A 26438-nucleotide genomic window follows, 5' to 3' on the forward strand; every position below is an offset into this window, starting at 1 on the left:
CGATTTCCTGGGCCCGCCTTCATCCCCCTATTGTTCCTGGTCTGAGGGTCTCCGTGGGCCCTCCTCCCTACTCGGCAAAGGCCTGCCTTTTGAAATGCACACCTGATTGTGGCACTCATCTTAAGGACACCCTCAACCCCACCCCGTGTCTTTCCCTGTCCCCACCTCCCGTCAAAATCGAGGTCACGGTCCTTTATCCATTGGACAAACATTTGAAGAACGTCTTTAGGGCCGCACGCAGGGAAAGGGGAGAGCACTGCCAGGCCCAAGGTGCAGCGGGGGCTGCACGTGCGTCACTGGGAAGTTCCGAAGCGCAGTGAACCGTGCCAGGACAGAGGCCAACTCTGGGCGCCCGCCCAGCCTAAGGGGCAGGCCTCTCGGAGGAAGTGATGCCTGACGGTACGCCTGGCTCAATCTCAAGACGGGTCTTCAGTGCCCCAGCCTTGGCCTGCGCCGTCAGGCACCCTCCCGGTTCGCACACCGTGGTCCCTTCTCTGTGTCTTTGTTGGAGCGCTCGGCATTTTCTCGGATCCGCGTAGAGAGCGCGCGGAGATAGCCCCTCCACCCAAACCGCAGGCGGCATACCGGCAGGGCCGCGTGTCCCTCGCGTTACCCCGTCGCCACGCCACGCCACGCCACGCCACGCCCCCTTCCCGTTCCCCGGAAATGCACCGCAGGAGCGGAAGCGCCCGCCAACAGTTGCCGGCAGCAGTTCCGCGATGGTGGGTGGCGGCGGGATGGGGGGCGGCCTCCTCGAGAACGCTAATCCCCTCATCTACGAGCGCTCTGGGGAGCGGCCAGTGACCGCGGGCGAGGAGGACGAGCAGGTTCCAGACAGCATCGACGCGCGCGAGATCTTCGATATCCGCCGCTGCCGGGCGCGGGCGGGTTCGCGGGGGCCTGGGAGGTGGTGGGATGAAGTGATGTCCAGTAGTCGGTGGAGCTGTAGTAGGGCCGGGCAATCCCGGGGGCGGGGGGTTCTGAGTGGGCAGAGGCGCAGAGTCCCCTTTCCTTCACTTGGCACATCTGATTCGCTCCATCAATGACCCGGAGCATCCACTGACGCTAGAAGAATTGAACGTAGTAGAGCAAGTCCGGGTTCAGGTGAGTCACTCCCAGCGTCCAGGGGAGCGACTTGTTCGGGAGAGTCAGAAGGGCTCAGCTGTGCACCAGGGTGCTAGCGTTCTCTCAGCTCATGGACTTCTCAGGGGATCTTTGAAACGGGGTGTGTGTGTGTGTGTGTGCCCATTTTATGGATGAGGAAACTGAGACCCATACTGGTTAGATGACTTCCCTGAAGCAACAAACTAAGAAGAGGGTCTATGGGCTGGACGGGCCATGACTCCTAACATCCCACCTCTCCAACCAGGTGAGCGACCCCGAGAGCACAGTGGCCGTGGCCTTCACACCCACCATTCCGCACTGCAGTATGGCCACACTTATTGGCCTGTCCATCAAAGTCAAGCTTCTGCGATCCCTTCCCCAGCGTTTCAAGGTAAGGTGGAACTGAGCCCTGGGAGTGGGGCAGGCATGAGTGTCTGCTACTGAGGAGGACATGGAGAGCATGAACTTGAACATCAGAGTGAGATCTGGAAGGATCCCAGCTAGCAGAGATAAAACTGGGAGGAGGCTTTCCAACTGGATGGGACAAGAATAAAGACCCAAGCTGGAAAGTGCAGAAAAGTAGTGAGGAGTGTGGCAGGTAGGGCAGTAGGGAGCTGTAGATAAGTTTGGAGCAGGGATGGGGTGCAGGTGGGCCTTTAAGTCAGTAGCAATTGGCCAGTCCTTTGGGTAGAGATGGAATGGCTTATGAGTGGGTTTGGGGTGTAATGGAAGGGCCGGAGTCCAGAGGCATGATTAGGAAGAAGGATCAGCTGGAGGTGGTGAGTGGGGAGAGGGGAAAAGGGGGTAGACAGGTGTGTGAGTGCTCAGGCCCCACCTATCTCCCTCCCAGCTGGACGTGCACATTACACCAGGGACCCATGCCTCGGAGCACGCAGGTAAGTATGGGCTGGTGTTGAGGCATTAGCCTGGAGGCTCCCTGCTTGCCATGGTGGTCTGTAGGGCAAGATTAGAGGGAGGGTTGGGGGCTTGGCACTAGGTGGGTGACTCCCCAGTGGAGGTGGCAGCCTAGAGCTAAGCTGGCCTGACTTGAGTGTCCTGTGTTTACCATGTTCTCCCACTCCTGCCCTCTCCCCCTCCTAAGTACACAGGACCAGGGTTGTCAGGCTTTATAGTATAGGAAGCAGACATGAGTGGCCAGGTGGGAAGGGGTCACAAGAAGGTGGGGTAGGTGTGGGCTCAGGTGGTTGGGGTAGCCTGACCAAGGTTTGGGATCCTGGGAAGGCGGGGGCAGGAGGGCTTTGTTGGTGGGGGTATAAATATATTTCACCACTCTCTCCTTTCCACCCAGTGAACAAGCAGCTTGCGGATAAAGAGCGGGTGGCAGCTGCCCTAGAGAACACTCACCTGCTGGAGGTTGTGAACCAGTGCCTATCAGCCCGCTCCTGAGCCTGAATTTTGGCTCCCAGCCCCACGCAGGGCTCATGGCCTTGTTTTCTTGAACCACTGACAATAAGAAACTAACATTTTACATTTTGTAATAAACCCTTAATTTATATTCATTTCCCAGCATGCCTGAGAGTCTTTCATCTCAGTGGGGGTCACTCCGGGTTTGGGATAGGGGTGGTAGTGAGTGCCTATACAGGCTGGGTCAATGAGGTTTGGTTCATTTTTTAAATTTCTCCCAATGGTTTGATTAGGAAAAGTTGCAAGTATGCCAAAAAATTGAAAGAATAATGTAGTGAACACTTTTGTATACCCACTACCTAGGTTTAACAGTTGTTAACATGTTGCAGCTTTGGTTTTATTTATGTGTGTGTAGAATATAAATATACTTGAAAGTAAGCTGCAGACACATGACCCTTCACTTCGCAGTACTTCATCCTGTGTCTCCTAAGAATAAGCCTGTAACCACAGTACTGTTTTTTGGCCCCTAAATGAACAATTCTCTGACACTAATATCTAATATCCAGGCATGTATGAATTTCTCCCAAAATGTCATTCATAGTTGTTTTTTAAGTCAGGCTCCAGTCGAGTTTCGTGTATTGCATTTGGTTGTCATCTCTCTTTAGCCTCTTCTAGAACTGTCTCCCTGCCTCCCTACCTTTTAATCTTTCTTGACACTGACTATTTTGAAAAGCCCAGGTGAGTTGTCCTGGAGAAGTCCCACAGTCTGATTTGTTGTTTTGTCTACTGTGTTTCCTATAAACTAGAAGTTGGTTGAGTTCAGGTTTGAGTTGACTAGTGAGAACCTTGCCCAGGAGTGTTGTATATATCCTTAGCATCCACCAGTAGCTGTGTGATGCCAGCTTGTCCCCACTGTTGGTGATGCTCAGTTTGGTCCCCTGGTCAGGGCAGTGCCAGCAGATTTCTCTGCTGAAAGCCATCTGAAGCACTGTCTCCACCAGCAGCCTGGGAAATGTATGTCACCCCAGGTGCTCAGGTCTGGGGCCTCTGCCTCACCCAGCACAGTTGGTCACCGGGATAGACCGTGGGGCTTAGACCCCGGATCAGCCAGTCAGGAGTCATAATGTCACAATCCCCTGCCTGCATTTCCTTCTCTGAGGAAAAATGCAGATATTAAGAAGACTTGCCCACCTGGTGGGCAGAGGCCTCAGCCGGGACCCTGGCCGCTTGGCAAATCTGTTCTTGGGGACCTTCTGACAACATTGGACCTGTCCTGAGAGTGGGCATTGGCCAAAGGTTTTATATATACTATCTAGTCAGTCAGTCCTCAAGCCAGCCCTGTGTGGCAGTTGCTATTCTTTATCATCTCTGTTTTGCAGATGAAAGAAGATTCTAGAATAAGTAACTGACTCCCCAAGACCTCCAGTTAGGGAGTAGAGGAACCTCAGCGGTTCAGCAGGTACTGCTCAGCTGGCAGGGGGTGCTGTTGCCTAGCTGGAGGGGCCTACGCCCACCTCCAACCCCCACTTCCAGGCGGGAGTAACTTCGCCACCTAGTGACCAAGATCTGGCTGCCCATGTCACCCAGTTTCTTCATGTGTGATGTGGGGAGACAAAATAGCTTAGGACTGCTCTGGAGATTTAAAATGGATCTGGGACCATTTCAGGTGATCTTCCAGGCAGAGTACCTCCCACTTCCACAGATGAAGAAGCTCAGTGCTCCAGAGAGGCAGGAGACCACCCAGGGCCCCGCAGGCCCCAGGGAGCCTCCCCAGCCACCAATACCCAGCTGTAGGCTTTACGACGTGTGTACTTCTGCACTGACAGCCTGATGTGTCTAGATGTCTGTGGTGTCTGTGTTCACCTGGGGGTGGGAGGTCACGGGGAAGGCAGGTGTCACTGAGTCATTCAGCTGGCTCTCCTGGCAGCCAGGCCACGGTGGACGAGGATCATCAAGCTGCTCATATCCAGCTGGCATATCAGATTGCCCCCTTGTCAGTCTTGACTCATCTGTGCGTGGCCCACAGCTGCCTGCAGGGACACCATTTGTGAATCCTGGGCTAGTGCCCGGGGAACTTTCTGGAATCCCAGCTGCTGTCTGAGAACATGGGGGTGGGAGGGGTGGGGTGAAGTTTTAGGTCCCTGAAGCCCTCCACCAGGGGTGTCTGGCTGTGCTGCTTCTGGCCTGTGACTTCTCAGGCCTCGGTTACCATGTCTACAAAATGGGAACAACAAATCATAGCTGAGTGAGACTGACCCAGAGATTAGATGACATGTACGAACAGGCCCAGCTATGTCCATTTTTGCTCATCATCATTCCCAAAGCACAAGGGCCTGGCACACAGTAGTAGGTACTTAGTACAGGTCAGTGGAATGAATGAATTGAGACTTAGAACAGAAGAACTGGGGCGTGGGAGCGTGGTGTAAGGAGGGCTGGGAATACTGAAATCCAGCCAAGTTGCCTTTGCAGCATTTTGCTACCCGAGGGAAGGGGAAGGGCATGGGGCCCCACAGAGAAAAGATGGGTATGGGGAAGAGGGGAGAGGTATCTGCATCTGCCCCTCTCCTGGGCAGACCACCATTCTGGAGAGAATGGAGCAGAAGCAGGAAAGAAGAAGCGGGAGAGGGCCTAGGGATTCACTCAACCTGTCCTGTCCAACTAAGGGTGATAACAAAAGTGTTCAGGGCTTCCCTGGTGGCGCAGTGGTTGAGAGTCCGCCTGCCGATGCAGGGGACACGGGTTCGTACCCTGGTCCGGGAAGATCCCACATGCCGCGCAGCGGCTGGGCCCGTGAGCCATGGCCGCTGAGCCTGCGCGTCCGGAGCCTGTGCTCCACAACGGGAGAAGCCACAACAGTGAGAGGCCCGTGTACCGCAAAAAAATAACTAAATAAAATTTAAAAATAAGATAAAAAGTGTTCATATCGAGATATTACTATAGGCCAGACATGTGCCAACCACCTTACCTCTGCATTTTGTGTTATTTATATCTTATAACAACCCCCATGAAGACATTATTCCTGTTCTACACAAGCGGGAACTGAGGCTCAGCCAAGCTAAATGGGCAGAGGTGAAACAGCTAGTAAGGTGCAGAGCTGGGATTTGAAGGCTGGGCTATCCTAGGGGTATTCAAGCCTCAGTTTGCTCCTTCTGGGCAGCCAAGCTCAGCCCAGAGAACTGAGAGGACCAGGAGGTTGGAACGGGGGTGTTTCAAGGTCATGTCCTAGTATGGTTCCCTGGGCCCCTGGCCATACCAATGCTTGTGGTGGGTCTGGCCCATTGAAGAATGCTTGGAGCCTGAGTGGCCCAATGTGGATGCAGTTCCCTTGGCAATGAGGAAACATTGCTGAGGTCAAGAGCTTAGATTATCAGAGGGGAAACCCAGCCCTAATTCCTTGCATGGCTCCCTGCTTGGAAGCACCACAGCTACCCCCCACGCCCACCCTCTGTTGGACATCCAGGGGCTCTTGTCAGCAGCAAGGTCATGTGTAAGGTGGTTAGGAGGGGCCATAAGCAGCCCAGCAGCGTTCCTGATGGGAAGTAGTTTGCTGGCTCTTAAGACTTTCGTTCCTTTTGTTTTGTTGTTTTTTAATTTTTTGGCCGTGCCCCACGGCATGTGGGATCTTAGTTCCCCAATTGGGGATCGAACCCGTGCCCCATGCACAGGAAGCACAAGGTCTTAACCACTGGACCGCCAGGGAAGTCTCAAGACTTTCGTTCTTTGACAGAGGCTCAACCCATGACTCCCTCTTCCCTCTGGATCTCGTCCAGGAAGCTAGAGTCAACATGGGATTGCCCAGGCCTCCAAGACCCCCCAGGCCATGTGAAGAACACAAATAGATAGATCACCCCTCAGTCCAGGCCTTGCCTAAATTTGAGGACCTCAAGCACCAGAGGGGCCTGCATGAACCCTCTTAACACTTACCTAGCCAGGTCCTCCTCATTCCAAGGCCCTCTCAGATGTTGCCAAGGAAACTGATGCAGCAGTCAGAGAGACCTGACCCAGGTCTCCATGACAACCTACAACAGCCCACTAGGATCCGTCCCTCCGTGATGTCACCTGAGCCCTGAATGGGTGCCCCCCAACCCCACCACACTCATCACAATCATATGTCACTCTAATAGCGAGTCCCTCTCACAAAGTACCTCACAGCATGCCTGTTCCCAGTCTCCACACACCCCAGACATGAGCAAGGCAGTTTACAGCTGGCCACCCTGAGGCTGGGAGGGAGGCAAGACCCAGGAGCCTGGAGGCAGATTCAGGACTAGAACCCAAGTCTCCCCATTACATCGCCTCCCCTCTGTGCCCCAGCACCCTCCCTGGGTTGAGGAGGGGCTGATCTCTGGGTAGTGGTAGCACCAAGTGGTGGCTAAACCCCCACCCCGCTGACCCCATCCCTACTCTACAACTATGCCCCTTCTGAATGGGAGTCTGAACCTCCAGGACCTGTGTGTGCCCTGAACTGCAGGCGCAGACTGAGACTAAAGGGAAGGAAGGAGACATTGCAGACTCTTAGAGTGGCTGCAGCTGGACCTGACCCTGGTCTAGTCCCACCCCTATCCACTCCTGCTGGCATCTGACACCTGTCTGCCAGGATTTCCCCAACTTTGGGCAACCTCCAGGCCAGGAGCAGAATGACCAGGGCCAGGTATTTTTAGCAGAGTTACTAGCAGCTGCCAGGAGGGTGCTGAGGGGGAGGTGGTGCTGACTTCATCCTTTTCCTTCTCTGGGCCTGTATTCCCTCCCCAAGGTTCAAGCTGCCCCTCTACCTGCACCACACTGCCAGGGCCTCCCTTCCTTGCCCCCTCCCCCAAACAGCTCTCCAAGGGCCCCCAGGGGCTCAGGTGTCACTAACCCTCATCCTGAAGGGCAGGCTCATCAGGTGGAATCTTCAACTGCCAAGGGCAGGGATGAGAGTGCGAAGGACCTGGTGCTGAGGCTAGAAGCCTGGATTTAGGGCCCCTAAACTCTAGCTCAGATACCAGCGGGTGGGGAATGGGTGACATGGGCAGTGAAGGGTGAAGTCTGTCCGACCTGTAACTGGTCTGCTTGCTTGGGCGACAGGCCAGGACTGGGAGAGAGGGAAAGGAGAAATCACTTTTAAAGGGCCAGACCTCAATTCTTCCCTAGTGGGGACTTGGCGCACTTGGCTGGTCGGGGCTTTCCCCCTGGCTCCCACCCGTGGTGGCACCCTCCATCTCCATCGCCCTCCTCCGCACCATTCACGTGCTCCCTTTCCTTCTCCCTTTTCCCTCCTTACCTGCCTCTCCTCCCCCCGCCCTCGCCCCCCCCCGCCACACACACACACACACACACACACACACACACTCAGTCACACACACACTCAGACCGGGCTGTTGTCTGCGGAGTCTGTCCCTGCCCCGCCCTGGCGGGTGAGGCGGGGGCTGGGTGGGTGTGAGGTCCTAGGAGGAGGGCGGGGGATCCCCCTCGGGAGAGGGGGACGGACACGTCAGCCCCCGGACAGCGCAGCCCGGGGCGAGCGCGGGGGTGGCGGCGGGGGCGGGCAGAGGCTTAAATAGGCGGCTCTGGAGCCCGGACCCAGTGCGGACCGAGAAGGCAGCGGCTGCGACAGCGTCGAGTGTCCGAGCCTGGGTCTGCGAGTGGATTGTATCCGAGCCCGGGACCTACCTAGTCCTGACCGTGTCCGTGTGTGAGTGGGTGAGTGTGTCCTGGCAGAGCGGGGTGGGGGTGGTCTCACCGTCTAGGATGAACGAGTCAGGAGGATGGGTCACAAGTCAGGGCGCAAGGACCTTCTGCGGCATGTCCTGGGCCCCGAGCATCTTTCTTGACCCGCGGTCGGGCAGGCGCGTCCCGGGTCCAGCTTCCCACTCCATCTCCACCGCGGCTTACGCGGCCATCTGGATTCCCGTTCCCCAGACGGTGTCCGACGCGATGACTCTGAACGGCGGAGGCAGCGGAGTGGGCGGGAGCCGCGGTGGGGGCCGCGAGCGCGAGCGCCGTCGGGGCAGCACACCCTGGGGCCCGGCGCCCCCGCTGCACCGCCGGAGCATGCCTGTGGACGAGCGTGACCTGCAGGCGGCGCTGGCTCCCGGAGCTCTGACAACGGTCGAGGCCGGGACTGGGGCCCAGGGTCCGAGGCTAGACTGGCCCGAGGGCTCCTCCGACTCGCTCAGCTCAGGAGGCAGCGATTCCGACGAGAGCGTTTACAAGGTGCTGCTGCTGGGGGCGCCTGGCGTGGGCAAGAGCGCTCTGGCGCGCATCTTCGGTGGCGTAGAGGACGGGCCTGAAGCAGAGGCCGCAGGTGAGGGGCTGGGAGGGACTGCTCAGGGGAGGGGCGAGCACAGGGGTAGGACTGGGAGCTACAGGACTGGGGACCAGGATTAAGAGCAGCAGATAACAACGGGATTCTGAAGGCACTTTGAGAATCTGCCTCTACGTACCCCTTTCACAGATGGGGAAACTAAGGGAGAAGGTACCCCAGCCCTTAGTAGGGAAAGAAGTGCTTAGAGTAGAAGGCCCAGGGCATATGATTAATTACTCTGTAGTCTGGGGACAGGATATCCCTCCCTGCCAGGACTGGCAAGAACCCAGCCAGAGGGAGGTTCTAGGAGAGGAGTCCTAGGTAACCAAGGTCCCCAGGGGATGTCTGTTCTAACTCAGGCCACTGTGGTCAGAACCACGCTGGGTCTCAGGCAACAGGAGGGCAGGGAGCACAGGAGTGGCTACCCAGGACATTGCTAGCATGGGGAAGGGGTGCCTAGGTGGGGGGCAGGCACACCGTGCCCTCCAACCCCCCACTTCTCAGCCCTGTCACTTCTGTTGCTACATAGCAGCCATCAGTGGAGGAGAAGGTTAGGAGGGCCCTGGGGAGGAGTTGAAGGGTGTAGCCCGAACAGGAAACCTGGTGTATTGGAGGAGGGGGCCTCTTGGCAGCCAGCAGCTAACCTGACTACTGGTCTCCTGCCTAGGGCACACATATGATCGCTCCATCATGGTGGATGGAGAAGAGGCAGCACTCATGGTCTATGACATTTGGGAGCAGGTAAGATGCAGGCTGAGACCAGGGCAGGGTGGGAGGGGTGAACTGGGGGTAGGGACCTGCTGGGAGTGACAGCCTTGTAGCTGGGGCGTGAGGACTATTGGGTAAATGTGTGTCTGTGTTCCCTAGGATGGGGGCCGCTGGCTACCTGGCCACTGCATGGCCATGGGAGATGCATACGTCATCGTGTATTCAGTGACGGACAAGGACAGCTTTGAGAAGGCCTCAGAGCTTCGGGTCCAGCTGCGGAGGGCGCGGCAGACAGACGACGTGCCCATCATCCTAGTGGGCAACAAGAGCGACCTGGTGCGCTCTCGTGAGGTCTCCTTGGATGGTGAGCAGGGAGTGGGTCAGAAAGGGAGGGAGATCCTGGCTGGGCTGTGGTCCACTCAGTCTTGACTCAGCTCGAGTCCCTGGGGATAATCAGTGGCTAAAAATGTTTAGGAAGAAAACTCAGGGAAGGGGGGAGAGCTTCTGCCCTCCCACAGGACTCCCAAAGACCTGAGTGCTGGGGCAAGGACCAAATGAGCTAGGGGAGGTGAAGGCTACTGGACGCTGAGCTGGGCCACCTCAGAGCCCTCCTTTTCTGTCTTCTTTGTCCCTGGCCTGGCATATGAGGGGTGAGGAGAGTGCAGGGAATCAGGCCAGGAGTTCAGAGCCTGGATTCCAGGCCAGGGCCAGTCTCAGCGTAGTCTTGTCCTTGGGGAGCACCCCCCTCTTGGGCTCAGCATCATCCTCTGTGGCCCCCAGACCTGAGCCCCACAGAGGAACCAACCGTGACTTGGTGATGTCCCCCCTATTCTACCCGTCATTCATCATGATATAACATCAAGCCATAAAACGCTAAGCTGTTCAACGAAGTTTTCATTTTGTTGACTACTACAGCACTTCCATTTAAATATCAAACTTCAGATTATTTCAATAAATGAGTCTCCTTTTGTGGGCCTTTGTGAGCTCCTTAAACGTGGGCACGCTCTGCCAATTGGGTGACCCAGTGATGCCTGGGCCCCTGTGTGCAGGAGCTGGGGTCGTTGTGTTTCTTGGGAAGACCCAGGGATGTGGTAGCTGCCATGGGGTGGCCAGGGTTTGAGTGGGCTTCTCACCCCCCCCCACCCTTTGTTTATTGACGTGTGCCTGTCCCCACCCACACCAGAGGGCCGGGCCTGTGCCGTCGTCTTCGACTGCAAGTTTATTGAGACGTCGGCTGCGCTGCACCACAATGTCCAGGCGCTGTTTGAGGGTGTCGTGCGCCAGATACGCCTGCGCAGGGACAGCAAAGAGGCCAACGCACGTCGGCAAGCGGGCACTCGGCGGCGAGAGAGCCTTGGCAAGAAGGCAAAGCGCTTCCTGGGCCGCATCGTTGCTCGAAACAGCCGCAAGATGGCCTTGCGTGCCAAGTCCAAGTCCTGCCACGACCTCTCCGTGCTCTAGGCCCTGGGGCACTCACTGTATTGTGCAGACAGATGGGCAGATTGGTGGGCTGGCCCAGCCAACTGCCCAAGGTGCCCCAGGCCTGGCTCAGACTCTGGGTATCCCCCACCTCATGGTCATGGACAGAGAGACAGTGCTGCCCAGGGAGGTGGCTCCCAGTGGCCGTCAAGGGCTGGGCCCACAGAGATGCCTGTGCAGGCCCATGTGCGTCCCACGCAGCAGCCTGAGCCCAGCCTGTGGAGCAGGCCCATGAGTGGGGAGAGGACTCTGCCTTTCTCTACACCCGTGGTGTGCATGCCCTGGAGGGAGGCTGTTCAGTGCAGTGGCTATTTGTTTACATGCAGATTTTTGTAATAAAGACTATTTCCTGATAGGTCAGGGCTGTTGACTCTGTGTTTCCTTTGATTTGGGGGCTGCAGGAGCAGGAAGGGTTCCTGAAGTTGAGGAACCTACGAGGCTGGTTCCTGAAGCTGCCCCACCCTAGTGTGTGGCCTTGACTATTCTAATGTTTGGGCCCAGATATAGCCAGCTGGGTCAGAGGGGCAGGTGTGGGTGGGGGCCTGGTTGGGGAGTCCAAGCAGCAGGAAGAGACATGAATCCCACCCAGCCTGTTATCCAGATTCTTCTGAGCTGGAGCCTGGCATTGCCTAGCTGATCAAAGGCTCAGTTACCCCACTGTATGTAAGGGAAATTGAGGCTGCCCAAGGGACCACGTCCTGCCCCAGGTGTCATGGCCAAACAAGAACCCTGGGTCTGGCTCCTGGGTGGGTGTCTCTGCCCTGCTCACTCCTGAGGGGCTGGAAATCTGCTGAGGTGGAGTGGCTGTGGAAGACTTCTGAGACTCCCTGGCTGGAGAAGGAGGCAGCTGGTTTGTTAAGGCTGGGATGAGGAAGGCACACTCAGGCGGACTTGAGTTCGCATGCCTCCCCACCTCCTGGCTGAGGCTGGGCTACTGGGAAGGGAGTGGGAGGCTGAGGACAGGGAGGGTTCACTGTTCTCCCCGCTGTGAGTGGCCAGGCCAGAGCATCCCATGCTCGGCATCGGCTAATGTGGGAGCAGGTCCCTGGAGCCCTCCCTGCCTGGAAGGAGAGGCCTTGCATTTGCGCATAAATGTGTGCACGTGTTGGCTGACAGCTGGAGGTGTGCATCTCCCCACCACCCACACCTGGGAAGGGGCGCCTTCTGGGCATAGGTGCCTGCTAGGAGTTTGCCCGCATCATTTCAGGAGGGAGCATCCCCATTCAGCAATGGCAGACAGGGGACAGAAACACTTGCCCGAGGCCACACGGGCAGAAGTGGCTGAGTGGGGACTGGTATATGTCTGCCCACCTTGGGAGACCAGAAGCAGCCTGTGGCAAGGCTGGTGACAGTTTCTGAGAAGGTTCCAGGCCAGGGTCCATACATTTCTTTTTTTATTTATTTTTATTTTTATTTTAATACAGCAGTTTCTTATTAGTTATCCATTTTTATACATATTAGTGTATATGTGTCAATCCCAATCTCCCAATTCATCCCAACACCTTCCCCACCCCCGCTTCCCCCCTTGGTGTCCATACGTTTGTTCTCTACATCTGGGTCTCAATTTCTGCCTTGCAAACGGGTTCATCTGTACCATTTTTCTAGATTCCACATATATGCGTTAATATATGATATTTGTTTTTCTCTTTCTGACTTACTTCACTCTGTATGACAGTCTCTAGGTCCATCCACATCTCTACAAATGACCCAGTTTCGTTCCTTTTTTGGCTGAGTAATATTCCATTGTATCTATGTACCACATCTTCTTTATCCATTCGTCTGTCGATGGGCATTTAGGTTGTTTCCATGACCTGGCTATTGTAAATAGTGCTGCAATGAACATTGGGGTACATGTGTCTTTTTGAATTATGGTTTTCTCTGGCTATATGCCCAGTAGTGGGATTGCTGGGTCATATGATAATTCTATTTTTAGTTTTTTAAGGAACCTCCATACTGTTCTCCATAGTGGTTGTATCAATTGACATTCCCACCAACAGTGCAAGAGGGTTCCCTTTTCTCCACACCCTCTCCAGCATTTGCTGTTTGTAGATTTTGTGATGATGCCCATTCTAACTGGTGTGAGGTGATACCCCATTGTAGTTTTGATTTGCATTTCTCTAATAATTAGTGATGTTGAGCAGCTTTTCATGTGCTTCTTGGCCATCTGTATGTCTTCTTTGGACAAATGTCTATTTAGGTCTTCTGCCCGTTTTTTGATTGGGTTGTTTGTTTTTTTAATATTGAGCTGCATGAGCTGTTTATATATTTTGGAGAGTAATCCTTTGTTGATTCGTTTGCAAATATTTTCTCCCATTCTGAGGGTTGTCTTTTCATCTCATTTATAGTTTCCTTTGCTTTGCAAAAGCTTTTAAGTTTCATTGGGTCCCATTTGTTTATTTTTGTTTTTATTTCCAGTACTCTAGGAGATGGGTCAAAAAAGATCTTGCTGTGATTTATGTCAAAGATTGTTCTTTCTATGTTTTCCTCTAAGAGTTTTATAGTGTCCAGTCTTACATTTAGGTCTTTAATCCATTTTGAGTTTATTTTTGTGTATGGTGTTAGGAAGTGTTCTAATTTCATTCTTTTACATGTAGCTGTCCTGTTTTCCCAGCACCACTTATTGAAGAGACCATCCATTTCTTCATTAGTCAATTTTTTCACTCCACAGACTCCTGGGAACCCTCAAAACCTGGTTAGAACTCTGATTGCAGTTTTTCAATAGCAGAAGGAGGTTTGAGGGCTGTTCCTCGGGTGTGAGATCCCCGTGACTAACCCACATGCCCCCTAGGGCAACGTTAACTGCTCAGAGCTGCTGCTGCTCCCCACTCCCAATCCCAACATACTTCGAGGCATGTGGCAGGCATGGTTTTGTCAGAGTAGGTGAAGGTTCTGAGGCCTGAAAAAGAATACAGACCTTCCTAGCTCTGCCACTGATTGGCTGTTGACACTGGGCAAGCCACTCAACCTCTCTGTGCCTCAGTGTGTGACATGGGGATGATGCTTTCTTCAGAATGGAGTGGGTAGAATAATGAAGGTATGTGCTTAGAGCAGTGCCAGGCACATAGTAGGAGCTTAACGCATGTGAGACTCCTTCAATATCTGCATGCTGCACCGCTCCAGGATGGGGTGCCCAAGTGACACTGAGGCAGGCACTCAGCTTGTGACAGACAAAGCTGGGGTGAGCTGAGGAGTCCTGATCCAGCTTTCCAGCCTAAGAGAATCTAACCAGATATGCAGTGGGAAGGACTTGGGGGAAACCATGGGAGAGACTGGAGACCAGGGTCCCTGACCTTTCCCACCCTCCCCCCGCCATCCCAGACTCCCAGGCCCAGACGCTTCTCCTGACTCTACTTGGCTGCCCTCATTGGGGGCAGGGCCCCTGGTCAGCCCTGCAATTCCCTCAAGGTCACCTGAGCTGGCTCAGTCTTTTCTCTCCTTCTCAGAAGCACAAGACAGTACATTTCCCAGCCCTGTCGGTGTCCAGGGGCTAGTGTGAGCACTTAGGGAGGCTCAGGGGATCTCACAGGCTGCTGTCCCCCCACCCCACCCCCTGGTCCCACTGGTGGGTGGTGTGGAGCCGTAAGTATCCAGTTCAGGTAATGCACTGCTCCCCTATCCTGCACGTGCCACCTCTAGCTCCTTATCTTAGTTCCACAAGCCAGCTGGGAGCTGCCAGGGCCGGGCAAGGGCCAGATCATTACTGGGTCCCTGATTCTTGCTCTGGAGGGCCTCCCAGTCTGATGAAAGAGACAGCCAGTGACAACCTGGTGTCCTCTCTGTGTTGATAGAGATAGCACTTGTCATGGGGGCGTGGTTGGGGGCCAGATATTCCCACGGGAGAACGCTGAACAAGCCTGGGAGTCGAGGGAAGAGTTCCTGGGAGAGGGGAACATTTGAGCTGAGCTGAAGCCGGAGCAAGTGCTTAGCAGACAGATGAAGGGGTGGGAAGGGCATTCCAGACAAAAGGAACAGAGTGGGCCAAGGCAGAGCTGCAGATGCTGGTGCACAGTGGGGAGAAGTGGGAGCGAGTCTGGAGCCACAGAAAAAAAAGTCGTGTCCAAACCCAGAGGGCTGAGAAGTATCCACTGGGCCGTGTAGGGGTGGGACAAGCGCCAGGTCGATGATCTCCCCACCCCCTGGGGACGGCGGTCATGGATGCTGAGCAGCCCCCAGCTTTCCAAAGTCAATGAGTAACTTGGGGGGCTGGGCAGGGCCAGGCCTGCTGCTGTGGGCCCAGTGGTGTTTTCCACTCCTGAGCGAGCATGGCTGGCCCGCCTACCTGCTCAAGTGTCCGCCCTGCCCTGTTCCACCCGGTCCGGCCTGGCCAGCACTCCCTGTAGAAGGAGTTCTCTCACCTGGCGGCTGGACCAAGGAAGCCAACCTCAGGCACCGGCGGGTGAGGGTCTGGGAGTGGAGGGTGGGCAGGGCTGAGGCTGGTGCTGGTGGTGGGGGAAGGAGAAACACTGCCCTGTCGTCCAGGGAAGAGTTCCCGGGACTGGTTGGCGTGGCTGTCTGTGCTCTGTGTGCCCAGCTCCGCGCTAAGTGCTGGAAAATGCTGAGACGAGGGCAGGGCTCCTGCCCCGCAGGGACTCCCCCATGGCTGAAGGCTGAAGGCTGGCAGTGGGCGGTAGAACAGTCCCGCAGACCCTGAACCACGAGTCCTCTGTTCCAGGAGGAGTTCTCCTGTGGTCAAGTCTTCCGTGACCTTGGTCAGGCTCTGCCCTTCAGGCCTTGCCTGCAACGTGAGGCGACCACAGGAAGTGGCCCTCAGAGTCGTCAGGGTCTTTCGAACTTCAAACCTTTGTGACTTGGGGTGCTTCTGGGAAATGACCACTTTGGGATCTATGAGCTGGGGAGGCCATGGGGAGAAGGAGACAAAGGTCTGGAGGTGAAACTCCCATGGAGACCCTTGTGGGCACAAGAATGAAGAAATGCAGGGCAGCTGGGCCTGGGGGTCTTGATGGGCCTGGCCAAGGAGCTGGACACTACCCTGCAGGCAATGGGGAGCGGCAGGCCCTTAAAAGGGGAGGAAGAGGAGACCAGTCTGGCGTGAGGGCCCTCTGGCTACGTGTATGCAGTGGGCTCAGGCAGGGGACAAGGGCGGGGGCAGTGTCCAAGTGGGGGGGGAGGGGGAGGGGCAGCTCTGAGAGTTGCTGGTCCAGCTGAGAAAGGAAGGACCGTTGTACCCCATGGGGCCTGGGGAAGCCATGGCCCCGGGGCTGAGGGGGAATGAGGGGAGGAATACTTTCTAGAGAGAGGAACCCTCTTGCCCACCGATCTGGGCTGGATCCTTACTGCCATGTCCCTCAGGCCCATCCTGACCATGGTTCCTGCCTGGCTGCGTCTGCTTTGCCTCTTCATCCCCCAGGTGAGCTGGGCCCTTCTCCTCACCCTCAGATCCTGGCTTTGGTTGGTACCCTTGCCCCCTACTCTACCTGGACCAGTTGCACTGACCATGGATGGTAGTGTTTGGGGGATGGTGATGAGAGCTGGCTACAGGCCTGTTGTGGGGTCAGGAGGTCAAAGGCCAGGGGGTGGATGGGCTAAGGTATGGCCAAGCCCAGGGTAGGGGCAGAATTCCCCTTCCCTGTCAGTCCCGGCACCCACGGCGGGAAGGTACAGCTTGCTGACGTGGTGAGAATCCTCCCACAGGCTTTTCCCAGGGCCCAGCCTGCAGAGGTGTATGTGGACGTCCCGGAAAACTACGGTGGAAATTTCCCTTTGTACTTGACCAAGGTGAGCCTGAGAGCTGCGTGGGCTGCCCTCCCCCCAAGTCCTGCTTCCCCTACCTCCAGCACTCCTTTCTCTTTCTTGCTCTGGCTTTCTTTCAACCCTGCTTTCGAGACAGTATGTGGTGTAGCGTGAATGACTAATAAGATTTTAATCCCAGAAGAAAGTAGAGCTTTAAGTTTAAGGACGAAGTGATGGAGGGGAGGTTTCAAACTTTAGAAAGTAGGGCACGGCGTATAGAGAGCATCAGGCACAGAGGAAAGAGCTCTGGCTTTGAATTTCCACCCTGTTCCTTACTAGCTTTGTGACCTCAGGCAAGTGCCAATGCTCTCTAAGCCTCGGTTTCCCCACATATAAAATGGGGCCATAGGATAGAGGAGGCATCCTCCAGGCCCGGCCCCCACTTCCTTCACCTCTGTTGTCTCCTCGCCAGCTACCGCTGCCCCGTAATGAGACTGAGGGCCAGATTGTCCTGTCAGGAGACTCAGGCGTGGCAGCTGAGGGTCCCTTTGCTGTGGACCCAGAGTCTGGCTTCCTGCTGGTGACCAGGGCCCTGGACCGGGAGGAACAGGCAGAGTACCAGCTACAGGTACGACTGGGCCAGGGCTAGGAGAAAGCCACCAAGGCAAGATGGAGAACTGACTACCCTTCCCTGCCAGGTCACCCTGGAGACAGAGGATGGACGTGTCTTGTGGGGCCCGCAGCATGTGCTTGTGCATGTGAAGGATGAGAATGACCAGGTGCCCCATTTCTCCCAGGCCATCTACAAAGTCCAGCTGAGCCAGGGCACCAGGCCTGGTGAGTGCCCAAAGCAGCCAGCTCACAGCAAGGTCAGGTGGCCACTGATGGGAGAACAGAGAGTAAAGAGATGGCCATAGCGTTGGCATAGGGACAGGGCAGTCAGGGTCCAAGTCACCCCCTCCCATTTCTGTCCCATCCTGCACCCCCCCTACCGCACTGAGAGTCCACAGGTGAGTTCCATCTACTCTTGGCCTCAGTTTGCTCATCTATGAAGTGGGGTGAAGAGCCATGGCTCACCTTCAGAATCCTGATATGATGATGAATACAGAAGGAAGACCCAGGGAGAGATAAAGGAAGCTTGGGAGACTCTCCCCACCCCTTCACCCCTAATGGTGAACCCTCTCCACACACACCAGGTGTCCCCTTCTTCTTCCTTGAGGCTTCGGACGGGGATGCGCCAGGCACAGCCAACTCGGATCTTCGATTCCACATCCTGAACCAGGCCCCATCCCAGCCTTCTGCAGATATGTTCCAGCTGGAGCCTCAGCTGGGGGCTCTGGCTCTCAGCCCCCAGGGTGAGCCTGAGCTGATGTGAAGAGGGGGGAGGGTTGGGAAAAGATGGGGAAGGCTGCATCTGAGCTGTAGGATGGGTTGGAGCTTGAGAGATAAAGCAGGAGGAAAAAGTATTCCAGCTGGAGAGAGCAGCAAGGCAAAAACATGGGGGGAGGCAGGACCATGCATGGAGAGTTAAGGGATGGTGTGGATAGCAGTGCCTCAACCCTACTTTCTGCAGACTTGGGCCTAAGAGGCAAGGATAGGAGAGACCTGAGGGGTTGTGGCCCAGGACACTGCTGGGAGACCTTGGGACTGATGGCAGGAGAGACATGGACCTGGGAGTTCAGACCAGAGGCACAGGTCGGGGAAGGAAAGAAAAGCCAATCACACACCCACTCAGCCAGCCACCCATTCATCCATCTACCACGCAAACATACCTACAGTCCATCTATCCAACTGTCTATCCACATGCCCAAATCCCCATCTTTCTACCCTCTCAAACCCCCATCCATCCACCTAGTCAACTGTCCATTTATCCAACCGGTCATTCACTCATCTACCTATCCACCCGTTTACCGCCCCCCATCCTCGTCATCCACCTATCCAGTCTGTCAACCATTCATTGTGTGGGCAGATGTGGAAGTGATTTTGCAAACCGTCAAGTCCTGGTTGGATGCTCACAATGGTGCTAACGGTCTCTCTCATCCATTGACCAAGACAGTATCCTGAACACCTGACATATGCTTGGCTTTGTGTTTGGTACCAGGATGCACTGGCCCCCTGCTCAGCTGACCACCCTGCCCCTTCTAGGGAGCACCAGCCTAGATCAGGCTCTGGAGGGGCCATACCAGCTGTTGGTACAGGTCAAGGACATGGGTGACCAGGCCTCTGGCCACCAGGCCACAGCCACCATAGATGTCTCCATAGTAGAAAACACCTGGGTGCCCCTAGATCCTGTCCACCTGGCAGAGAATCTCCAAGTTCCGTACCCACACCACATTGCCCAGGTGAGTAAGTGGCTGTTAGCAGCTGAAATAACCCCATGGATGGTGCAGCTGGGTCTGAGTCTCATGGAGATTTGGGAGGGGGGGGTCTGGGGCTCCACTTGACCCCTGTTCCTCCCCTACCTATTTTCCTCCCTCCACTGTCCCCATCAGTTCTCAAGATGGAGTGAGCGTATCAGGCCCTGGGACCAGGCCCTTAGCTCCTCACCTGCTATCCTCTGGCAGGCGTGGCTCTGTGCTCTGACCTCCTGAGCTGAGCCCAGCCTTCCTCAGCAGAACAGCTGCCACCTCCTTGTGCCACGGGGATTGTCACCCAGGCCAGGAATGTCTCAGGCTCCTCGAGGAATGCCCTGGGGTCAGGCCCAGCCTGAGAGAGCAGAGAACAAAACAACCTGGTCATTCAGGCACTTTGGGCAAGATCCAGGCTTGGACCAGGGCAAGGCCACCGTGGAGTTGTCACAAGTGCCCCGAAAGAAAAGGACCCTACCTGGACTCCAGAGAGGGCAGCAACTTGCCTGGGGTCACAAAACAGTTGGGGCCCAGGCTCCCTACCCAGGAACAGTTGGAATATAAGGGCTGACATGGGCTATTCCTGCCCCTCGTCCTGGGGGCCCTCATTCTGTGTCCCCCTCCCAGGTACATTGGAGTGGGGGGGATGTACATTATCACCTGGAGAGCCAGCCCCTTGGACCCTTTGATGTGGACAAGGAGGGGAAACTCTACGTGACCAGGGAGCTGGACCGAGAAGCCCAGGCTGAGGTGAGGTGAGGGGGAAGCCAGGAGGACAGGCTGAGGGGTGCTTGGTCCCCGTCCAGTGGGCTTCTGGGGGTGTCACATCCCCCACAGGCACTGAGGCAGAAGAGCTGGAGCTGGCCACCAGAAGGGAACCCAGACCCAGGCCAGGCTGGAGTTGCCCCTGGTCTTCATCTGAAGCCCTCCACTGCCCACTATAGTACCTGCTCCGGGTGCGGGCTCAGAATACCCGCGGTGAGGACTACGCCGCCGAACCTCTGGAGCTGCATGTGGTGGTGATGGATGAGAATGACAACATGCCTGTCTGCCCCCCACAAGGCCCCGCAATCAGCATTCCTGAGCTCAGCCCCCCAGGTGGGCTATGGGCCTTGTCAGGGGGGTGGGGGAGGGGTGAAGTCCCTGTGAACTATCCCATCTTGCTCTCCTCTGGGATGGGACCAGCCTCAGGTCCCTATATCAATGTCTCACCCCCAACACATACACACATGCACATGCACACGCACACACACACACACACACACACAGGAGTAGGTGAGGTAAGGCCTCGGGGCCTGGCTGTGTTCCCATCCACGTGGGTGTTGTCTTTGCAGGCACCAAGGTGACTAAGCTTTCGGTAGAGGATGCAGATGCCCCCGGTTCCCCCAATTCCCACATTGTGTACCGGCTGCTGAGCCCTGAGCCCGAGAAGGGGGCAGAGGGGAGAGCTTTCGAGCTGGACTCCACCTCGGGCAGTGTGACACTGGGGGCTGCCCCCCTCCAAGCTGGCCAGAACATCTTGCTTCAGGTGCTGGTCATTGACCTGGGAGGAGCAGAGGGCGGTAAGTGCCCTGAAGGTGACCAGGGTTCCCTGACCCCTCTGTTCCCACCCTGGCCTCCCCAACATGCCCTCCCCTGCCTCAGGCCTCAGCAGCACCTGTGAGGTTGCAGTCACGATCACGGACATCAATGACCATGCCCCTGAGTTCACCACTTCCCAGGTAAGCAGGAACAGGGGAGGACACCTTGAGAAGGTGCTAACCGGGGGGCTCATGACCCCTCCCCATCTCTCCAGATTGAGCCCCTAAGCCTCCCTGAGGACACAGAGCCTGGGACTCTGGTGACCACACTCATGGCGACCGACGCCGACCTTGAGCCTGCCTTCCGCCTCATGGACTTTGCCATTGAGGCAGGGGATGTGGAGGGAACCTTCGGCCTGGATTGGGAGCCAGGCTCTGGTCGTGTCCAGCTGCGACTCCTCAAGGTAAGGGGCTAGGGGTGGGGGAGTGGCGCACACATACACACATTCATGCACAGGGTGCCAAGCCGTGGCCCACACAGTGACCCGGGCCCCACTGGTTCCAGAACCTCAGCTATGAGGCAGCTCCAAGTCACAAGTTGGTGGTGGTGGTGCGGAGCGTGGCAGAGCCGGTGGGGCCAGACCCAGGCCCTGGAGCCACAGTCACCGTGACTGTGCTGGTGGAAAGGGTGGTGCCACCCCCTCAGTTGGACCAGGAGAGCTACGAGGCCAGTGTCCCAGTCAGCACCCCCGCTGGCTCCCTCCTGCTGACCATCCGGCCCTCAGACCCCATGAGCAGTCCCCTCAGGTGAGCCAAAAGCCCAGCCCCTTAGCTGGGCTGGACTACCCCTGCTCCCTCGGGATGATCCCAGGGCCTCAGAGGGAACTCACATTATCTACAGCCTGCAATGTTCCTCAAACCATGGTTAATGTGAAGGTTGTGACTCCTGGTGGGGACCAGTGCTGGATGGAGAGGGTGTTTGGACCCCGTGAGATCTCAGATGATGCTTCCCCGTCCTGTCCTGGACCAGGCCCTCTTCCAGCCACCCACCCAGACTGCAGCACTGGGTGCTGTTCCCAGGCTCTGGCTCTATCCGGCCCCTTTGTGGGCTGACCTGGGAATAGTGGAATTGAGTCAGGCCCCCCAGGCTCTGAGACTCCCTCCCTCAGCCACAGTATCTGTGGTTTAAGCCCTGCCCCCCAATGAGTCCCTTAAGCTGGAGAGAGATCACGGGCACTGCTGCTGCCCTCAAGTCACAAAGGGCATGTGGAACTTGGGCAGATCACATGACCCAGAAGGTCTCTGGGCAAGACCCCTTATGTGGTCCCTGCCTCCCTGCCCCATCTTCTTTGGCCCTCAGGTTCTCCCTGGTCAATGACTCAGAGGGCTGGCTCTGCATAGAGGAGGTCTCCGGGGAGGTGCACATAGCCCGGGCCCTGCAGGGTGCCCAGCCTGGGGACATGTACACAGTGCTCGTGGAGGCCCAGGATGCAGGTATGGCCAGGCTGTGGTGGGGGCCTCTGGGAAGGTGAGAAAACCTAAGACAGACAGGCAGGGCCAAGCTTCCTCCCCAGCGCCCTTGCTGGCACCCGCTCGGCTCCAGGCAGGAGGGATGAGCAAGGGGCTGCGGCCAGTATACTTCTCTGAGAAGGCCTGGCCTCTGCCTCCCCTCTCAGACCACCCTTCCCTCCAGACACCTGCCACCCCCCAACCTCAGCCCCGGAGGGCCTCTCAGGGTGTCAGCTTCAGACACAGGCTGGGAGCAGAGGGTGTGGGACTGGGGGGTGGGGAGGGAGGGCCAGTGGCTCTCCTGGGGCAGGCATGCCAGGAAGTGAGCCTGGATGGGACGCTGGGGCCAGGTGGGGAGGACTCTGAATGCCATTTTGACAGGATGAAGAGCTGGCCCAAGGGTGGGTCCCTCAGGAAGGCAGGTTTCAGCTCTGAGCTGGGCTGTCCTGTGACAGGGGTGAGCTCATCTATATAGTCAGGGCATTTCCACATTGTTGGGCCCTGGCACCAGGGGCCAGGGTGGGGTGGGGGGACAGTGAGAACCAGCTTGGCATCCAGAACGGCACAGAAAGTCCTGGCAGCTGTTTGGATAGTGAAGGGGGTGAAGTGCATTGTGAGGAAGAGAAAGGGGATGGAGGGGAGGGGGTCGAGGGGAGGGAGGGGGCGTGGGAGGGGACTCACAGGGCGAGACTGATGGGCTGTGGGGAAGGGGGCCAGGCCAGGGACTCTGAATTCACCCCACCCCCAGAAGGGCCCAGGCCAGCTCAGCACTACCTCCTCTGCAGATGAGCCAACACTGAGCACCTCTGCGACCCTCGTGATCCACTTCCTGAAGGCCCTTTCTGCCCCAAGCCCGACTCTGGCTCCTGTGCCCTCCCGCCACCTCTGCACACCCCGCCAGGACCGTGGCGTGGTTGTCAGTGGACCCAGAGGGGACCCTGACCTGGCCGTCGGACATGGTCCCTACAACTTTGCCCTTGGCCCCAACCCCACGGCGCAGCGGGATTGGCGCCTCCGGGCTCTCAATGGTGTGTAGTGGGGGAAGCAGGGAGGCTGTAGCCAAGGTGGGGAGTGGGTGGCGCTTGGAAGTGAGATGCTGTGGGGCTGGGCCTTGGGGAGCGGGCTAGTGACTCTGATCGCTGCTTATGGTCCCAACAGGGTCCCATGCCTACCTCACCCTGGGCCTGCATTGGGTGGAGCCACGCGAACACGTAGTCCCCATAGTTGTCAGCCACCATGACCAGGTGTGGCAGATCCAGGTCCGAGGTGAGGCCGGGCTGGGGTGCAGCCAAGGTCAGGGGCCTGTAGTTCCTGAGGGAACCCCTGGGATGTAGGGGGAGGAGCTGGGCAACACGTCTACGGTCTCATAAGGACAGCATATGCCTGTGCACACCTGCAGGTGTGTGGCTGGGCGCACAGACTGCAGTGCACGCAGGCACGTGCACAGAGGAGCTTGCATCCCCCTGCCACACCCATGAACACAGCATATGCACCAAAACCCACATACTGGCCAGCTGGGCTGGGCTGAGGGCTCTGAGGAGCTGGGGAGCCCGCCTCCACTGCCCTTACCTTCCTCCCCTGCCTCTCCCCAGTGATCGTGTGTCGCTGCAATGTGGAGGGGCAGTGCATGCGCAAGGTGGGCCGCATGAAGGGCATGCCCACGAAGCTGTCAGCGGTGGGCATCCTCGTGGGCACCCTGATAGCAATAGGTAACGGAGGTTGGGCTCCTGTGTGGGGGAGGGCAATGGTGGCTGGAGCCACAGCCTCCGGATAAACAGTGCCCCGTCCCATGGTGTCCCCACAGGGATGGAGAAGGAGCCCCCCAACTCTTCTAGTCATTATGCTGTTGCCTCCTGTTGTCATAATCAAGATCATCCTCATTGATAACAGCATTTACTGTTACTGCTACGCATTAACTGTGTATCAGGCCTTATGCCAAGCATAGGATTATTGCGTTGAATCCTCCCTACAACCCTGTGGTGCTGGCATTTCCCCATTTTCCAGATGAGGTCACTGATGCTCAGAGAGGTTAAGTGATTTGTCTGAGGTCACACAGCCAGGGTGTGGCAGAGCCCAGCTCTTTCCAGCCTAACTCTTTCAGTCCAAGCCTCCCTCTCTATCCCCTTTGTTTCTTTAGCCCCCTAAATTTTTTTCCTGGCTGATTTTCTTGGCTGGTTCTAGCACGTTGCTACAGTGTGCCTTTCTCTCAGAGGTCCGTGGGAACAACTCACTGGCTCCCAGATGATCCCCACCCAAACTGTTCCCCAGAGAAAGGGACCTTGGAGGCTGGGGTGTTCTGGCCCTGGTGAGGGCTGAGCAGGCCAAGCAGTCAGGCTCCTTCAGGCACCACAACCACAGAGTCATACCCAGCCCAGCCTTGGGGATGCTGTCTAGGAAACTTTGCTTCCTTATTAAATCAATACCAATAGCAAGGAGTCCCTAGTGATAGACAAGTCCTATGGCCCTTTCGGAGGGCTGATCTATCCCTCTCTGGCCCCTCAGGCATCTTCCTCATCCTCATCTTCACCCACTTGACCCTGGCGAGGAAGAAGGACCTAGATCAGCCAGTAGACAGTGTGCCCCTGAAGGCGGCGGTTTAAATGGTCCAGGCAGCCCCTGCTGGGAACTTGGCCTCTGGCTCCATCTGAATCCACTGGGAGATGGCCCAGCACTCCAGATCCACGAGGGCCAGGACAGGGCAGAAGCCCCTTCACCTGCCCTAGGGTGGAGGCAACATCACCAGACTTATCTGCAGAGCCTGCACACTGACTAAATGGGCTGCCCATGGGAGCACTTCATATGGCTCATGTTTGTCCAATAATAAAGCCTCGGAGAACTGGGCATGGGTCCTAAAGGACTGTGGGCCCGTGTCCAGGTGTCCATGTGCGTGTGTGCATTATCCATGTCCACCTGCCCTTTCATCCCTTCCCCATCTCCTGCTGTACAGAAAGGGTGTGGGGGCTTGAGGGATGAGCCTGGGGTCCCCTGCAGGGAAAGACACAGGGGCATCATATGGGTTCTTGGTGAGATCTTGAGGCTAGAGCAAGGTGGGTCATTTCTGCGGGCACTCGGAGAACACTGGCTGCAGGTCCTGCATGGGTTAACTGTCCAGGTGATGGTTGAGGAGGGTGTCCCTGAGAGTGTCATTTCTGTGTTTGCCTGGATAGCATCTTTGCTCTGGGGGGTGCACCTTGTGAGTCCATGTCCTGTACTCATGTGTGAGCATACTCGTGTCCCTGTATATGAGTCACCTGCACACAGGGGTGGGCAGAGGTCCCTCAGTCTCAGGAGGGGTCTGGGTAGGAATCGTGAGGGCCTGGGTAGGAATCCTCAGGGGCTGGATCCCATGGGGCTGGAACAGGAGAGGTGAGGCTGGGGATCGGTCTCCCTGTCCCCATGCTGGCCCCAAGGCACCTTCGGGTTTTACACACAGGCTGGGAGTGCATGGGGAGTCTGCAAAAAGAGAAGGGGGAATTATTCAGATGGACACCACTGGGGTGGAATAGGAACCTCGTGGCTCACCCTGCCCTTGCCTCAGGTGAACCCCTTCCCCTGGCCAAAGATTAAGCCATGGCCCTGGTGCTAAGCCCTGACCACATCTCCAGACTGACCTCTAATCCCTGACCCTTGACTGACCCCAGACACATGCTGATCCCCCATGCTTTCATCCCAACGGTCTCTGGGGAGCCAGGGTGGGACTTGTTGTCCCAGGCACCCTGAGCTGATGATGGTAAATCACGGGGAAGGGAGAAAAACAACCTCATTGGGGCCCAGGCCCTATTTTTAGGAGATAATCTCTTCACTCCTGGCAGATTCTGTGGGATGGAGGCCAAGCCCAGCCAAGAGAGATGGGGCAGGCATCCTGGCTGGCCTGGGGGAACGTGGGAAACTCAGCCTGGATCCCCAGCCCAGGGAGAGACCCTGAGGCTGATTCCAGCCACTCTGGGCCCAGGTCCCCTCTCCCCACCCACACCCCCATCCGCCACGGGAGGCTCTGCTGACTACTGTGGTCCAAGCAGGGCTTCCTGCCCCTCTCCTAGGATCCTCTGCTTGGCCCGTACCCACTCAGAAGTCTTCAGGGTGCAAAGTTCTTCGAAAGCAGATCTCATCTAATCTTTCTGTCAACCTATGAGGGCAGGCTTATTGGCCCCATTTTCCCTTGAAGGTCGGGGAGATTAGGGCTGCAGCTGGGAGTCTTAGAAGCAAGGCACAAGGTGAGACTGTCTGGTCAAGGTTTATCTTACCTCTGCAGCGGTGTCCACAGCCTTCAGCTGGGCTCTGCTCCCATGAGATCCCCCAGAAGAGCCTTAGAGATCACCCAGGCCAGCAACTTGTAATCAAGTTGGAAAAGTAAAGCACAAAGAGGTGGGGAGACCTTCCCAAGTTCATCCAGCCAGTGGGATGCAGCACCTGAGCTAGAACCCTGGAATC

General features: G+C 56.7%; 3 protein-coding genes across 7 annotated transcripts; all 3 read left to right on the forward strand.

Moving 5' to 3' along the window:
* Window positions 1–704: 704 nt before the first annotated feature.
* On the forward strand, window positions 705–2625 carry CIAO2B (cytosolic iron-sulfur assembly component 2B). The gene is made up of 5 exons (XM_079723416.1): window positions 705–861; window positions 1001–1104; window positions 1370–1495; window positions 1955–2000; window positions 2414–2625. The coding sequence occupies exons 1-5, from the start codon at window positions 720–722 to the stop codon at window positions 2509–2511; spliced, it is 516 nt and encodes a 171-aa protein (XP_079579542.1). The 5' UTR covers window positions 705–719; the 3' UTR covers window positions 2512–2625.
* A 5742-nt stretch (window positions 2626–8367) lies between these two features.
* RRAD (RRAD, Ras related glycolysis inhibitor and calcium channel regulator) lies at window positions 8368–10921 on the forward strand (the record flags this gene model as incomplete). Its single annotated transcript, XM_079723509.1, has 4 exons — window positions 8368–8752; window positions 9420–9493; window positions 9620–9824; window positions 10644–10921. Exons 1-4 carry the CDS (start codon window positions 8383–8385, stop codon window positions 10919–10921), a joined length of 927 nt encoding a protein of 308 aa, XP_079579635.1. The 5' UTR covers window positions 8368–8382.
* A 4204-nt stretch (window positions 10922–15125) lies between these two features.
* Window positions 15126–24607, forward strand: CDH16 (cadherin 16; the record flags this gene model as incomplete). 5 transcript variants are annotated; one of them, XM_079723653.1, is made up of 17 exons in its annotated part: window positions 15126–15335; window positions 16592–16675; window positions 17103–17258; window positions 17329–17467; window positions 17827–17985; window positions 18776–18972; window positions 19606–19728; window positions 19923–20076; window positions 20313–20540; window positions 20623–20699; window positions 20774–20962; window positions 21064–21305; window positions 21859–21992; window positions 22793–23035; window positions 23166–23273; window positions 23600–23716; window positions 24510–24607. In XM_079723653.1, the coding sequence occupies 17 exons, from the start codon at window positions 15126–15128 to the stop codon at window positions 24605–24607; spliced, it is 2658 nt and encodes an 885-aa protein (XP_079579779.1). The 5 variants fall into 5 exon arrangements, with proteins under 5 accessions (XP_079579779.1, XP_079579783.1, XP_079579780.1 ...); XM_079723657.1 differs by lacking the exon at window positions 15126–15335 and adding an exon at window positions 16251–16307; XM_079723654.1 differs by lacking the exon at window positions 15126–15335 and adding an exon at window positions 16263–16307 and having other exon boundaries at window positions 21859–22005; window positions 22860–23035.
* Between the last annotated feature and the right edge of the window lie 1831 nt (window positions 24608–26438).

The sequence above is a fragment of the Hyperoodon ampullatus genome, assembly GCF_949752795.1.
Source record: "Hyperoodon ampullatus genome assembly, chromosome: 18".
In the NCBI taxonomy this organism is placed as follows: domain Eukaryota; kingdom Metazoa; phylum Chordata; class Mammalia; order Artiodactyla; family Ziphiidae; genus Hyperoodon; species Hyperoodon ampullatus.